The 13,431-nt window shown below is 58.5% G+C and overlaps 1 protein-coding gene across 1 annotated transcript; it reads right to left on the reverse strand.

The window, feature by feature from the left end:
* Nucleotides 1–205: 205 nt before the first annotated feature.
* MYL10 (myosin light chain 10) lies at nucleotides 206–8,357 on the reverse strand. Its single transcript, XM_036310383.1, is given in 7 exon segments — nucleotides 206–403; nucleotides 701–749; nucleotides 3,068–3,146; nucleotides 6,376–6,463; nucleotides 7,347–7,436; nucleotides 7,969–8,061; nucleotides 8,283–8,357. Coding segments are annotated over 7 exon segments (573 nt in total). The 3' UTR covers nucleotides 206–304.
* Between the last annotated feature and the right edge of the window lie 5,074 nt (nucleotides 8,358–13,431).

Genomic DNA, 13,431 nt, shown 5'->3' on the forward strand with positions numbered 1-13,431 from the left:
TAAAACTGTCAATTAGTTCTAAACACTAGCTCATCAGGAACATTTGAGCAAAGCCAGGGAAGTAAAAAGTTTTGGAAAAACCAACACCATAGGAATGTTTAGCTTTCTCCCCAGCAGGAGCATTAATCACAAAAACTCAGACCTTGTTAGCATTATTTATTCCTGCTTTGCACCCACCCACAAAGCAAGGAGAGCCTTTCCTCCCTCATGCTGGTCATAGGAGCTCCCATCGGGTGCCCCGACCCCCAGTGTTTGCTCCTCCTCACTACAGCCTCTGACTATCGGGGAGGTCCACGATCGCCTTCTAGTCTTTCTCTTCGCCATGCGTGATGACATAGCATAGGTTCCTGTAGTCCAGGTTGCCACACACATCTGGCGGGAAAGCTGCAAACATCTGCTTGATCTGGGGAAGGAGCAGGGAGTCGGTGTGGACCAGGGCCAAATAAGGGCCAGAGCAAGGGGTCGCCCAAGAGTGTCAGAGTGCAGATGGAGGCATGGCAGTGGAGGGCACGGAGGCCAGGGTCCCACAGCCTCCCCTCACCCCCATCCTTCTTGTTCTCATCAAAGGAGTCAAGGGAGACATCACTAAGAGTGATGTGAGTGGGGTGGGGTGGGGGTGACTGCTGAGAAGGGCTGGGCTGTGCTTTCCAGGAAGCTTCTTAGCAGTGCTCAACAGCACCCTCAAAACGCCAGAGCTCACCTCCTCCTCACTGAACCGGTCTGCCTGGGTCATGAGCTTCTCTTTGATGCTGCTCAAGGAAGAGAAAGGGCCATGTTCAGGGGCAGGGCCACCCTGTGAGTGGACACATAGATCACAGGGTTGATGAGGGCAGGTGGGCTTGGGGGAGGAGTCCTGGTCCAGGGGTACACCAGTGAAGGTAGGGAAGGGGATAGGGCTGGCGCTACAGCCCCCAGATAGCCACGTGGGCTCAGACGCCACTTCACCTGAGCCTCATTTTCTTCCTTTGTAACACGGACTCTCCTCCCAGCATCAAGTGGGAACCAAATGAAATGACCTTGGGACTCTGACATGACCTTGGGGGCCACTCAGATGGTCCACTGTGCACTAATAATCAACCTCAAGGTTACTGAGGGTGGCCTCTTTGCCTTGGTTCTAGATGTCCTGCTTCCCCAGTTTGCGATGGCTGCTGCCGCGTGTGCAGTGTTCTACAGTGGACAGGTGCTCACACTCAGCCCAGGGACAGGGAGACCTATCCAGGTGCATGTCCTCATGGGCCTGCCCAGGGTTCATCTGCTCCTCATGGCCTTGGGAAATGAGTGTCATTAACTCCATGTACAGAGAAGGAAACTGAGGTTTGGGAAGTGTAAGGATGTGTAGTGGCAGGGTGGGGCCTGGCCCCCTGGGTGGTCCAGAGCAGCTGCCCACAGGAGCCAGAGCGGCCTGGGCCCAGAGGAGTAGCCAGAGATGAGACATGCAAGGTGAGTCTGAGGCTGCGCAGGAGGGACTGATGCCCTAGGAGCTGGGGGGAGGGGGCCAGAGGGCTCTCGGGGAGAGCAGGGAGCAGGGATGGCCCTGGGGAGCTGAGCTGGGCCCTGAGCACCAGAGGCCTGTGTCGCCAGCAATGGCAGGCCCCTCTAAGGACCACGCACACTTTCCATTATTCATGTTACTGCAGGACAGTCACAGTTTCCAACTCCCCAGGCTGGGGACTTTTCACAGACTCGGTTTCAACCAGAGCCTCCTTGTGGCCTGACTGGTGGGCAGCCACATCTTCCAGGCCCCCTATCACTGGGGGGTGCCTTTGGTTCCCAAATTGGGTCCCCAGAGGGTTCCTCCCAGCCCTGGCCTTGCCCTGGTGGAGGCGAAGGTGAATGGCAGAAATGCCCCAGTGACTCCCCCAGCTCCTCAAGATGGACCCTCAGGGAGGGGTGGAGAGGGCTGCAGCCCGGAGAGATCCTAATCACCCCCCCTACCCCTGGGGAGTGAGTGACTCACAACAGTTGGGAGTGTGGGATGGTGAGAATGTGTGAGACAAAGGAGACTGTCCCCACTTTCCCTCTGCCCCCTGCCCTCTCCCACCCCTTCTCCACTAAGAGATGATTCTAATAGGCAGCAAAACCAGTCTCACAGCCAATGCCTGAAGCGTCATAGTAATTGGCCCGAAAGCCTGTGCCTGGGGGAACCTTGCCTGCCCGGGACCAGCCAGAGACCCAGCAAGGCCGTGGAGGCGCTGAAGGGAAGGCCCAGGGACAGCTCAGAGGTCAGTTCAGTGTCCCAGCCCCTGGACAGGTGGCCACTGCCCTGCCTGCCACCCTTGGCCCTCGGCCCTGAGCTTTCACTGGGCTGAGGCTCCCAGGCATAGCAGATGTCAGTGCCCACACCTCTGTAATGCCAGCCCATAGCCACCTTACTCTCTGTGTTCCCAGCTGAGCCGGCCCCTTCCCATGGGCCCGCCTCCATCCTGATCCACTCAGGCCCTGAATCCCATTGGCTTTGGCCTCTGGTGTTTTACTTACCCATCCACTCCTATCCACCTCAACAGCCCAGGCCTTCATGGTGGCTGTAACCTTCTCCTCTCCTCCTCCAGGCTGGCCTCCATGTTGCTCCTGCCTAACTCTTTCTCAAGCTCCCAGGGCAGACCCAGGGTCCAAGGCCCGGTGAGTGAGCTACCCCATACAGGTCCTGCCTGCCTCTCTGTGCTCAGTCTCCCCCACCCCACACCCACTCACACCCTTCAGCCGCAGCCCACTCCTTCTCAGTAACCTTGCACACACCAAGCCCTGGCACTTCGCTCGCTGTGCCTGCATCTAGAATACTCCCTGCTTCAGCTCAAGCACCTTTAGTCATCCTTCAAGACCTGCCTCTCCCCCCACCTCGCCCCCGCCACCGGGAAGCCCTCCCTGATGACTTCAGACTCCCTACACACTTCCACACAGAAATGGGGGCACTGAGGCCCAGAGAGGGGAGGGACATCGATGGCTGAGCTGGGCTGAGTTCTGGGCAGAGAGGAGACGGGGCTGCCACCCACCCGGACTCCACACCAGTTCCTTTACAGCGGAAGTTTCAGAGAGGGAAAGACCAACAGGGAGGGCTGAGGGGACTTACAAATCCGCCTTGATGAAACCTTTCCCTTCAGTGTCGAACACCTTGAAGGCGTGGAGAATGGTCTCCTCTGGGTCCGTGCCTAGAAGCAGCACACATAGGCAAGGAGAGCGCCCACATGAAGAGAACAGGCAGCGTTCGGATGGGGGCTGGGGGTGGGCAGGCCCCAGGGCCCCTACCGAGGGCAAGGGCTTGGGGAGCTTCCTCCCAGCTTCCACTCCACTGTGGAAGCGAGGAAAGGGAGGTTTCAGGGAAACCAGGAATAGTGGTCATAGCCAAGGGCTCTGAGTGGTCACAATCTGCACAGCTGTGCATGACCCTGACTAAGCACTTGCTACTTGCCGAACCTGCTGAGCGGCCCGATTTTACAGACAAGAAAATGAGGCTCAGCGAGGGTACATGACGTGGCCGAGTTCTCACAGTTGAGGCTGCCGTGTGATTAGTGAGGTGGGAGGGCAGCTCTGGCGCTTTCTCATTATCCGAGATTCGCACGACAGGCTGTGGGTAGGGAAGAAAAAGCGCTGCACTTGGGGGCCAAAGGCGGGACTCGGGCAGTGGCATTGGAGGCGTCTGTAAGCTTGTTCCGGACGGAGAGGGGGCAGGTGGGCCAACAGGCTGTGGGGCGGGGCGGTAGGGAGGAGCATTCCTGGTTTTATCACTTGCATAGCATGGGCTTTAGGAAAAGAAGTCATTTGAAGAATTAGCTCTATTCCCACAAGGAGATTGAATATCCAGCCCCCTGGTTGTACAGATGGGGAAACTGAGGCCCAGGAAAGGAGGGTCTCACAGGCTGTGTGAACGACAGCAGGGGACCTGGTGACCATATGTCGTGCTCCTTCCCCTCTGTCACACTGCCCTCCCACTCACCTTCTCCCCCAAGGATGTCCCCTTCCTTCTTTAAGGCTTGGCTGTGTCATTGGTGAAATGGAGAAAAACGTGGTGTTTGCTGCCCACCTCCCAGGGTCAGTTATGACAACGTACGGTAAAGATCTGGACTAACATTATTTCCTCAAGTCCACAAACACATCTGAGCACTCTGAGCCAAGCTCCGCCCTGCAGCTTCACTGTTTGCTCCCATGGAACCCCAGAACACCCCACATGGTAGGTACTGATGTCCTCAGTTTGTCAAAAGGAAGCTGAGGCTCGGAGAGTCTCTGTTACTTTCCTGAGATCCCCACTCCTAAGGGGAGGAAGGATTTAAAGCCAACTCTTTGGACCTCCAGAGCCCCCTGCTCATTCCACCCCTCTGTGCTGCTGCCCATCAGACTGGGTCAGGTCAGCTGTGTCTCCCTCATCAGGCTGGGAGCTCAGGACAGGGTGTGTCTGGGTCATTAGGCATCTCTGAGGCTGGCCCAGGGTGACCAAGCCTGGCACAGTGCTGGCCTCGCACTCTCTTCTGCAGACTTTGAACCTCATCAAAGGGTGCAGAGTGGCTACACCTTCCCCTCGCTGTTGGGAATCTCATGACAACATGTCCTTGTCCTAATTAGAGGGCCGAGACAGTGCCTGCCTCAGCCCGGCTCCTGTCTCCACTGCCGGCTGAGCATGCAGGCTCAGCCCGTTTGCATGACATGTTCAGCTGAAGCCCCAGTCCTGGCGTCCCTGCGAAAATGAGAAAAAGCTGCAAGCCGGCGACCCTGCCTGGCCTGGGGCAGAGCTCTTAGCTCAGTCATAGACCAACACACCTCCCTTTAAAGTCACCGGGTCACTGGCTAGAGTCCCACATGCCTTTCTCTGGGAGTGTCACCCCCGCCCCAGGTCCCTGGGCTTCTGAGCTCTTCCTGAATGTGGTCATGGGCCCAGGAATAACCCTACTGGCTGCCTGGAGGGGGCCCGATGGCACTCCTGCGTGAGCTGGACAGATCCAGGCCCACAGCCTCCTCTCTCTCCTGCCCTCAGTCTCTTGTCTCTCACACAGGAGGGTGAGGCTGTCCGGTCATAGGTCAATTGCTGGCCTCCTTCTAGTCCAGAATCAGCCAGGACATTGTGTGTGGGGCTATCGTACTTGCCAGTAGGTCACAACCCATGAAAGTATTATGATTTTTTTTTACCAAATAAAAGCTGTGCAGTTAGGTAGGATCGCCCCTGTAGTGGGTTGAATCATGCCCCCCCCCCCCCAAAAAAAAAGATATACCCATGTCCTTATCCCCGGGACTGGGAAATGTCATCTTAGTTGGAAAAGGGGCTTTTGCAGATGTCAAGAACGGATCTTGAGGTGGGGAGATGATCCTGGATTACCCAGGTGGGCCCTAGATCTTATGACAAGTGTCCTGTTAAGAGTGAGGCAAGGGAGGCTTAGAGAAAAGGAGGCAGTGGACCACGGAGGCAGAGATGGGAGCGATGCAGCCACAGAAACTGGGAAAGGCAACAAGCAAGTTATCCCCTGGAGCCGCTGAGGGAGCAGAACCGCCAGATTTCATAGCCCAGGCTTCAGAGCCGAGAGAGCACATTGCCGGTTTTTGAGCCGTCAAGTCTGCGGTCACTTGTTACAGCAGCCCCGGGAAATCAACACAACGCTCATTTTACAGACAGAAAACTCAGGAGCAAGAGTAGACAAGCCTTGGTCATCCTGGGGGCCTGTGGGGGGCTAGGTATTGAACCCAGATCTAGCCGAGACAGGGAGGCATCAGGCAGGGGCACCCTCAGGGTGGGGTGGCTACAAGGCCCACCTCCCAGGGCAGCCGCAGCTCAGGCTGGCCCTTCCCTCTGACCATGGACCCTCAAGCCCAGGGGTTGGCACTAAGGGGCAGAGGGCAGAGAGGCTGGACTCCCACCCCACCATGCGCCCCATGCCTGACATGGCAATGGTTAGAGCCAGGAATCGGGGTCAGGTTCCAGCCCGACCTCTTTGATGCTGGGACACCTGGGGCAGTTGTAACGCCCTCTCTGGGCCCAAGTCTTCTCACTTATGAAGGAGCCCCCTCCATCCTTTCCCTGGGGAAGGAACTGTGGTCAGCCGCTATGACTTCCCACCCGACCTCCACTGTCCAGCGGGCAGTGAGGCAGAGCAAGCAAGATGAGCACAGGGGTAGGGAGGTGGCGGAGGCATCCTGATGGGGAGCAACGAGCTTTTACACAATTTGTCCCTCCGGGCCCCTCATGGCTCTGCAAGGAGGGGTTATCACAGTGACCACCGCTCTGTGGTGTAGAGGCGGAAACGGAGGCCGGGCTGGGAAGGGATGCGTTCCTGGGGGTGACACCATGCTCCCAGCTGTGGTGTGCGTCAGTAGGGTGCACATCTGCACACAGGGCCCAGCCTGCCCACACCCACTCACCCCTCCCTGCCCAGGGCCCCCTGGAGCCTCACTCACCCTTCAGCTTCTCCCCAAACATGGTCAGGAAGACCGTGAAGTTGATGGGCCCAGGGGCCTCCTTCACCATGGCCTCCAGCTCCTCGTTCTTCACGTTGATGCGGCCTGGGGAGGAGAGGGAGACGCCTAGGAGCACAGTGAGGGTGAGAGCGGACCCCGTGGCAGGCAGCCCAGGAGAAGAGAGTCCTGCAGGCTCTCAGCTCTACCATCCACCCGCCCCGACTCCCTAAGGCCCCAACTCCCTAAGGCCCCGCCCACCTGCTGGGGGACTTTGGGAGGGGACCACATTCAGCCACAGTCAGCACTGGTCAGCCCCCAGCCTCACTGCACTCGGCCACCACCTCGGCCTCCTTGGGAAATAGAGCAAGTTATTTGTTTGCCATCCCCATTTTACAGATGAGGAAACTGAGGCTCAAAGAATCTGAAGCTGAGGTGCATAGGGGCTGGAAGACCTGGGCCTCAGGCTCATTTGTCCCTGGAGGTGGCAACTGGGTGGCAGGAGGTTGGGACTCTGGGATTCCTCTTCGTTCCAGGGGAAAACCAGATCTCCAGGAGCTCAAAGCTCAGTCCAGACCTGACTTGGTTCTGCCCTCTTCCCCAACCTCAGCCCCCACCCACCCAGTCCCTGAGGCCCTCTTCAGGTCCTCCCTGGGCCTGAGAGGGTGCAAAAGCCTCCCTGGGAGCCAAAGCCCAGAGCCCTGGAGACCTGCACACATCTCCAGCCTCTCCCCCACCTGAGCCGTCTCTTGACCCCTCACCTCACCCCCGCCTCCCACCGCTGACCTTTGCACAAGTCGTTCCTGCACATGAAATGCCCTCCCCCTTCCCTGGCAGGTCCTTCTCTAACAGCCAGGAATCCTTCCTGACCTTCCCTGCACCCCCAATGACACATGAGCCCCTCACACCGCCTGCCCCCGGCCGCTCACTCTTTGTGGAAGGCCTGCTCTGCCCCAAGCCCCCAGCCCCCACACTGCTGGTCACCCACCCAGGGCAGCAAAGGTGTCCCTCAGGTCCTCCTTGTCAATGAAGCCATCCCGGTTCTGGTCCATGATGGTGAAGGCCTGGCAGAAACACGGGCACTGAAAAGTCACCCTCCCACTCACCCAAGCCCAGCTTCCCTCCCCTGAAAAGAAACACCTCCCCCAAGGGGCTGTCCTGCAAACTGCTGCCCCAGCAACCTCAGTGCAGGCCCCTCTGGCCACCCCGTTACCCAGCTCAGCATGACACCAGAGTGACAGTGATGGCTAACCCATGCTGAGCTCCTGCTGTGCGCCAGCATGCTGCTGGGCTGCATGCCCAGCCCTCATTGCATGTTCACAGCAACCCCCGTTTACAGAGAGGAAATCTGAGGCTCAGAGAGAGGAAGGACTTGCCCGAGGTCAAACAGCAAGCAAAGGCTCAGATAGAGAGGGCCGTGCTGCCCGGGGACAGCAGTCACATCTGCAGGCTGTGAGGCGCACCATGGTGGACACTAAGAATAGTGACGTCATCACGCCTCAGGGACGGAGGGCGGATCCCACACCTTACTGGCTCCCCAAGAGCTTTCTATGGATTACACAGATCCTTCGAGCAGCCCCAGGGACACTGACCAACCTCTTTAAACTCCTGGATCTGGGACTGATCAAACATGGAGAAGACATTGGAGCTGGCTCCGCCTTCTGTTCTTTTCCGGGCTCTCCTCGGTGCCTGCGAGGTAGCGGGTGAGGCCTTGCAGAAGCCCCTTCCTCGGGAGGTCAGCCACTCACCACCTCCCAACCCTCGTGCCCCTTCTCCCACAGCCCAGCCCAAAGCAGACAGGCAGGCAAAGCTCCTCATGGAGCCTTGCAGATAAGCGGGGTGGTTTCCCAGCCACGGCAAGAAGCCCACAGGAGCACCCACCCCACCGGGCCAGACAGCTGCTTCCTGACCTGGGCCCCCGGGCTCCGGAAGGCTGGTGGTCTGCGCCCAGCCTGTGAAGCAGAGAAGGGCATCTTTTCTAGCATCAGACCCCAGACGGGGCCCACCTCCTCTCCTGCCACCTCCCCAGTGTTCTCAGGATAACATTTGGACTCCTCAGCCCTGTGAGATCTGTCCTTTGTCCCTCTCCCCGAGTTTCCACCTCCATTTACCTGGGTCCTCGACTCTGTCCCAAACCCGCTTAGAGCTTTCTTCTCTCCAAACATTTCCTCCTGCCATTCCCATTACCTGGAGTACCTTCCCTGCCTTCCATCTGGCAGCATCCTCATCCTCTAGGCTCAACTCCTCTGCCACCTCTGAGAAGCCCTCCCCGACCCCCAAGCCAATTTAGAGCTCCCCCGATTCTTCCCTTCCTACCAGTCTAGGGCAGCCACATCCCGTATCACAGACCACACTGTCCTGCCATATCACTGTCTGCTCATCTCTGAGGTCCCGTGCCCCACCCAGGCTCAGAGTGGAGATCGGTTTGGAAATAGCTCCCCAAAGCTCAGGGGTGAGCTCCCCAGCAGGTAGAGCAGGCGACCACCCACATGGAATAACTCCAGGGCTTCTTTCAGGGTGCCATGGTGCCCGGAGTCCGCTACTGAGCACTCACTGAACGCTCTCAGTCCTCAAGAACCCCCGAGGAGGCGACCTTGCCCTCCGCAGCCATCACTAGGGCCCCCATGTTCAAGGAGTCCCCGAACTGGCTCAGAGGTGGAACAGACACAGGCTTCCCGCTCCCACCTCACCACCCCCACTCTTGCCTCCAACTCAGCCTGCACCACCCTCCTGCCAAGTTCGTCTACCCATCCCAGAGCATGGGCTTCCCGTCCCCCCACCCCCACCCCCAGTGCCTGTGTGGTCTCCCCTCCTCCAGCTCGCTCCTGTCCCACCACCCAACTTCCCCGCCCCTGCACTCGCCCCCACTTCCCTCCGGCGCCTGGGCTCAATTCAGGAGCAGCAGCTCGGCTGACTTATAATTAGCTTTTACTGGGTGCTTTGTCTCCACTAATCCTTTGAAAGGGGGGCTGGCAGGGCAGCCAGGACGTTATGATGCCGTAAAACCTCTGTAATATTTATAAATCCCTTCAGACATCATAAAGAAAAGAACCTCCCTGCAGAGTTCATCTCACATAATTACATATGCATTTCCCTCTGATTAATAAAAAGGATCACTTCCGTCTGTGGGATACTCTGCCCTTTCTCTCCTCAGACCTGCTCTTGGCCTGGGCGCATCCATCCCTGCCTCCCCCAGCCTTCCATGGCCATCTTGTGAAACATTGCCCTGCTGTGTGCCAAGCCCTGTTCTGGAACCGCCAAAAGGAGGACCACATAGGGGGAAACTGAGGCTCGGGGCCTTCTGACCTCCCAGCCTGGACCCTTTGCAACCCAGCTGACTTTGGAATTCCCTTTTATAATGTGCCCCTAAAATCACCTGAAAAGACCACCTCAGGGCAGAAGGGCGTAGCCCAGATCTGAGTTCTAATCCTGCCTGTGGTATTCACAGCCTCTGTGATGTTAAGAAAATCAGTTAAGGCTCTAAGGCTCAGTTTCCCCATGTGTGCCTAGCTCCAGGCATCAGAACATTTATTAGGTGCTTGCTGATCTCCAGCCAGGCCCTGTGCCCCAACTCAGGGACCCAGAACTGAATCGGGCCCCATGCTTGTCCCCAAGGAGCCCACAGTCCAGGTACTGAGAACACAGAGAAGCCCCTCAGCCACTGGGACACTCGGGGCAAACCTCCCAGAGCAGGTGGCTTCTGAGCTGGGGCTTGACGGTCAGTCAGAGTTCTCAGGCCTAGAGGGACTGATGAGGGTGGGTGAGACAAAAACAGTGGTTGAAAGAACAGTGCCCTTGGGAGCCCCCAGGGAGACCCAAGAGTGGCACACAGGGTCATGGAAGGACAGCAGGGCAGGCCTCGCAGGGGCTGAAGGACCCTGGAAGCAAGGCCAGCAGGCTCCAGAGGACCCAGGCTGTCCTGGAATCCCAACCCGACCCCCAAGGAGTCATGTCCTCTCAGCAGGAGCAGAGCTGTGAAAAGTCTAAGCCCGGCCCACCCTGTCTCCCTCCACCTTCCTCTCCCTCGTCCTCCTCTTCACCTCAGCAGCCCCTACCCAATCCAGGGAAGCAGACCCAAATCAGGACCCACATGGATGCACTGGCCACCCATCAAGGGCAGCCCAGGGTGCGCAAGACGCAGGCATGACATCAAGGGTGAAGAAAAGGTCAAGACTAGGGTCATCAGCTCAAGGGCAAGGACATCAATGAGAGGAGTCAGGTCAAGGTCAGGGTGAGTTCAGGGAATGAGGTAAAGGTCAGAATCACAAATGAAGTCAAGGTCACAGGATGAGGTCAGGGTCAGGAAGCAGGGCAGCCCTAGCCTACCATGGTCTGGCGTGCTCCCTCGCGCTGCAGCAGGCCTGGGGCAGCTCAGGGATGGCTCTTTAAATAGTGTTCCAGGTCCGGACAACAGTTTGAAGGTGACAAAAGACAGGACGGAGGCCTCCCTGCCAGACACCTGTCTGGGACAATCAGAGTGGGTGGGATTGTGGGATCCAGAGACAGCCCAAGCCACAAAGCTCTCCACTAGCGCTGGGCCAACAGGATCTTTGTAGCTAAGGGCCCAGGGCCCAGGGCCCAGGAAGGGGCTCTTGGCTAAAGACACAGTAAGTTGAGGCCTGGAACCAGCTGGGAAGATGTGGCTTTGGGCCATGCAAGGTCAGGAGAGCTCTCAAGGCAGGGCCAGCCGCACCAGCTGGGGAAATTCATAGCAGCATGGCCCGACCGCTTCAGCTGTGCAACTCTGGGCAGGACACCATCCTCCAGAAGGCTCAGTCCTCTCATATGAAAAGTGCATAGCACATGGCACCCCTGGGTCAGTTCTTGGAGAGGGTTTCTGCACCCGCCCGGCCCTGTGGTTGAGTGCCACCATCACCCACCGCAGCCCTCCTCAGGGAGTTGAAAAGAGACAAAAGAAAAATGGAGGTGACTCTGACAAGGGAGAATGGAAAAATCAGCTCTCCGTCCCACTCTGGCCACAAACACAGATCGGGACACGGTCCATCCTCACTAGGCTTGGCCCCGCCCAAGAGTTCAAGCACATGTGCCAAGCTGAGCCTGCACCTGCCTCTGGTGGGCCCCCCGTGTGTCCAGTGCCGCCCCATCTGCCCAGCCAAGTTGGCCCCCGATCTGTCTGATCGGTTGCCAGGGCCGGCAGTGCTGGGCTCAGGCAGTGAGCCCACTGTCCCCAGGCACAGGACAGCTTAACTGTCCCCGGAGCTGGCCTCAGGCCACCATGCCCTGGTAAGGCTCATCTCCCCCTGGGGCAGGGAATGTGATGGTGGTTAGAAGAAGAGTAGCTAACATTTATTAAACACAGAAAGTCAGGCTGTGTTCTAAAACGTGTTTTCACATTCAGTCCTTACCTCATTTTCCAGACGAGGAACTGAGGCACGCACAGGTGAGTCACCCGCCCAAGGCCCCGTTTTCTAGTGGCTCCAGAAAGAAGCTTCGGAAGGTGCTGCCCCTCCCAGTGCTCCCCTCCCAGAGCCATCCCAGACTGGCTGGCTGTGGTCAACCCCTGTGACCTCCCTGAGACTGGTGACGGGGCCCTCCGCCCTGAGCTGGGGCCAGGCCTTGCCGTGCCCTGTCAGGGACCAACCACAGGCTCCACAGCAGGCCGGGGTGAAGGGGACTGACTCTGGGGGCAGGAGCCTGAATTCCAGCCCCAGCCCCTCCTGGACCCTCTTCGGGGATGGGCTGTGTGAGCAGGACAGGTGCCTGCCTGTTCTGGGCCTACGTGGAGGGGCAGGTGGCCACCCTGGGGAGCAGAGATTTCCTGCCCTGTCCAGGAGCTTGGCCCAGGTCCTCCTGGCTCTGGGCTTGCTGAGCAGGAGAGATGATGCCATCCGGAGCTATCCCTCCTGCTTCCTGGTGGCCCGAGGCCTCCTCACACAGGGACTGGGTGCCCCTGAGCTCCTGCCTCCGGGGATCACGGCCCAGGACCATGGAGGGGCTCTGGAGGGCCAGCCAGTCTGCGGGAAGCCGGGGGGTGGGAGGTGGGGGGGCGGAGGATGAGGAAGGTGGGGCTAACTCACAAAAGTTCACAAGCTCTTGGCAAATTAGTCCTGACAGTTTCCTGCCCTGGCCTCCTTCTCCTTCACGTTACGAAAGCAGGAAGAGCTGGGCAGAAGTCTGGTGGAACTTGCAGAACCCCCGGGAGAGAGGGTTGGGAAACATTTGTCCCTGGGGCACAGGGGAGGGGTGGGGGGGGGGTGCATACCACAACCCTGAGAAGGGGAAGCTCTGGGTTCTGCTCTCACTGTGGGACCTTCACTCAGCAACACCAACACACAGACCCTCAGTTTCTGCTTCTGAGAAATGGTGCCAGCAACCCAGCAACCTGGCCCCGCGCTGTGGGGAGGAGGTGGGCACTGAAGGTGCGGGTAGGGATGTGGAGGGCAGACCCCCCACGTGGAGGATAGTCCTTGATGAAACCTCACTGCCACAGTCCCTCGTCAGCCGGGTGGGTGGTGGTGAGTCTGTTGCCATCACTGGGTCACATTATTTGGCTCAACTGACTCCTGTGCCGATCTGACTACTGTAACCACCGATTCTTGGGGTCAGAGAGACCCCTGAGGGGCCTGTGCTCCCGGCCAGGAGCTGCTGCGAGCAAGTAGCCTCGGAATTGGAATTCTAGCTTGGCTCCAGTGAGTCAGAGGAGTGCTTAGCCCCTTGTGAAGAGCACCCCACTTTCCAGACAGAGGGCAGCCCGAGGTGCCAGGGGTGACCAAGCCGGGAAGGGAACTTGAAAGGGACCAACTGCCTTAAGATGCAGCCACCTCCCTGCCAGGGGACTGCTATCACTCAGAGCACTTGAGAACAAGCTGGGGCAGGTGACCTTACCTGTCAGCCCTCGCTCCTAATCTCTTGCCACGTACTCCTCCTGGTCAGCAGCCTGTCCCCTGCCCTCTCAGGCCTACAGCCCTCAGTCCCTGCCCCAGCCAGCAACCACCTTGACCTCCACTGTTTACAAATACCTCCCTCCACCTCCCTCCTCAAAGCCGATGCCCACATTGCAGGCTCCCTTCTCTCCCTGCTCCCACTGGAATCTTTGTC

This window comes from Myotis myotis, unplaced genomic scaffold, assembly GCF_014108235.1.
Source record: "Myotis myotis isolate mMyoMyo1 unplaced genomic scaffold, mMyoMyo1.p scaffold_m19_p_5, whole genome shotgun sequence".
NCBI classification, from domain to species: Eukaryota; Metazoa; Chordata; class Mammalia; order Chiroptera; family Vespertilionidae; genus Myotis; species Myotis myotis.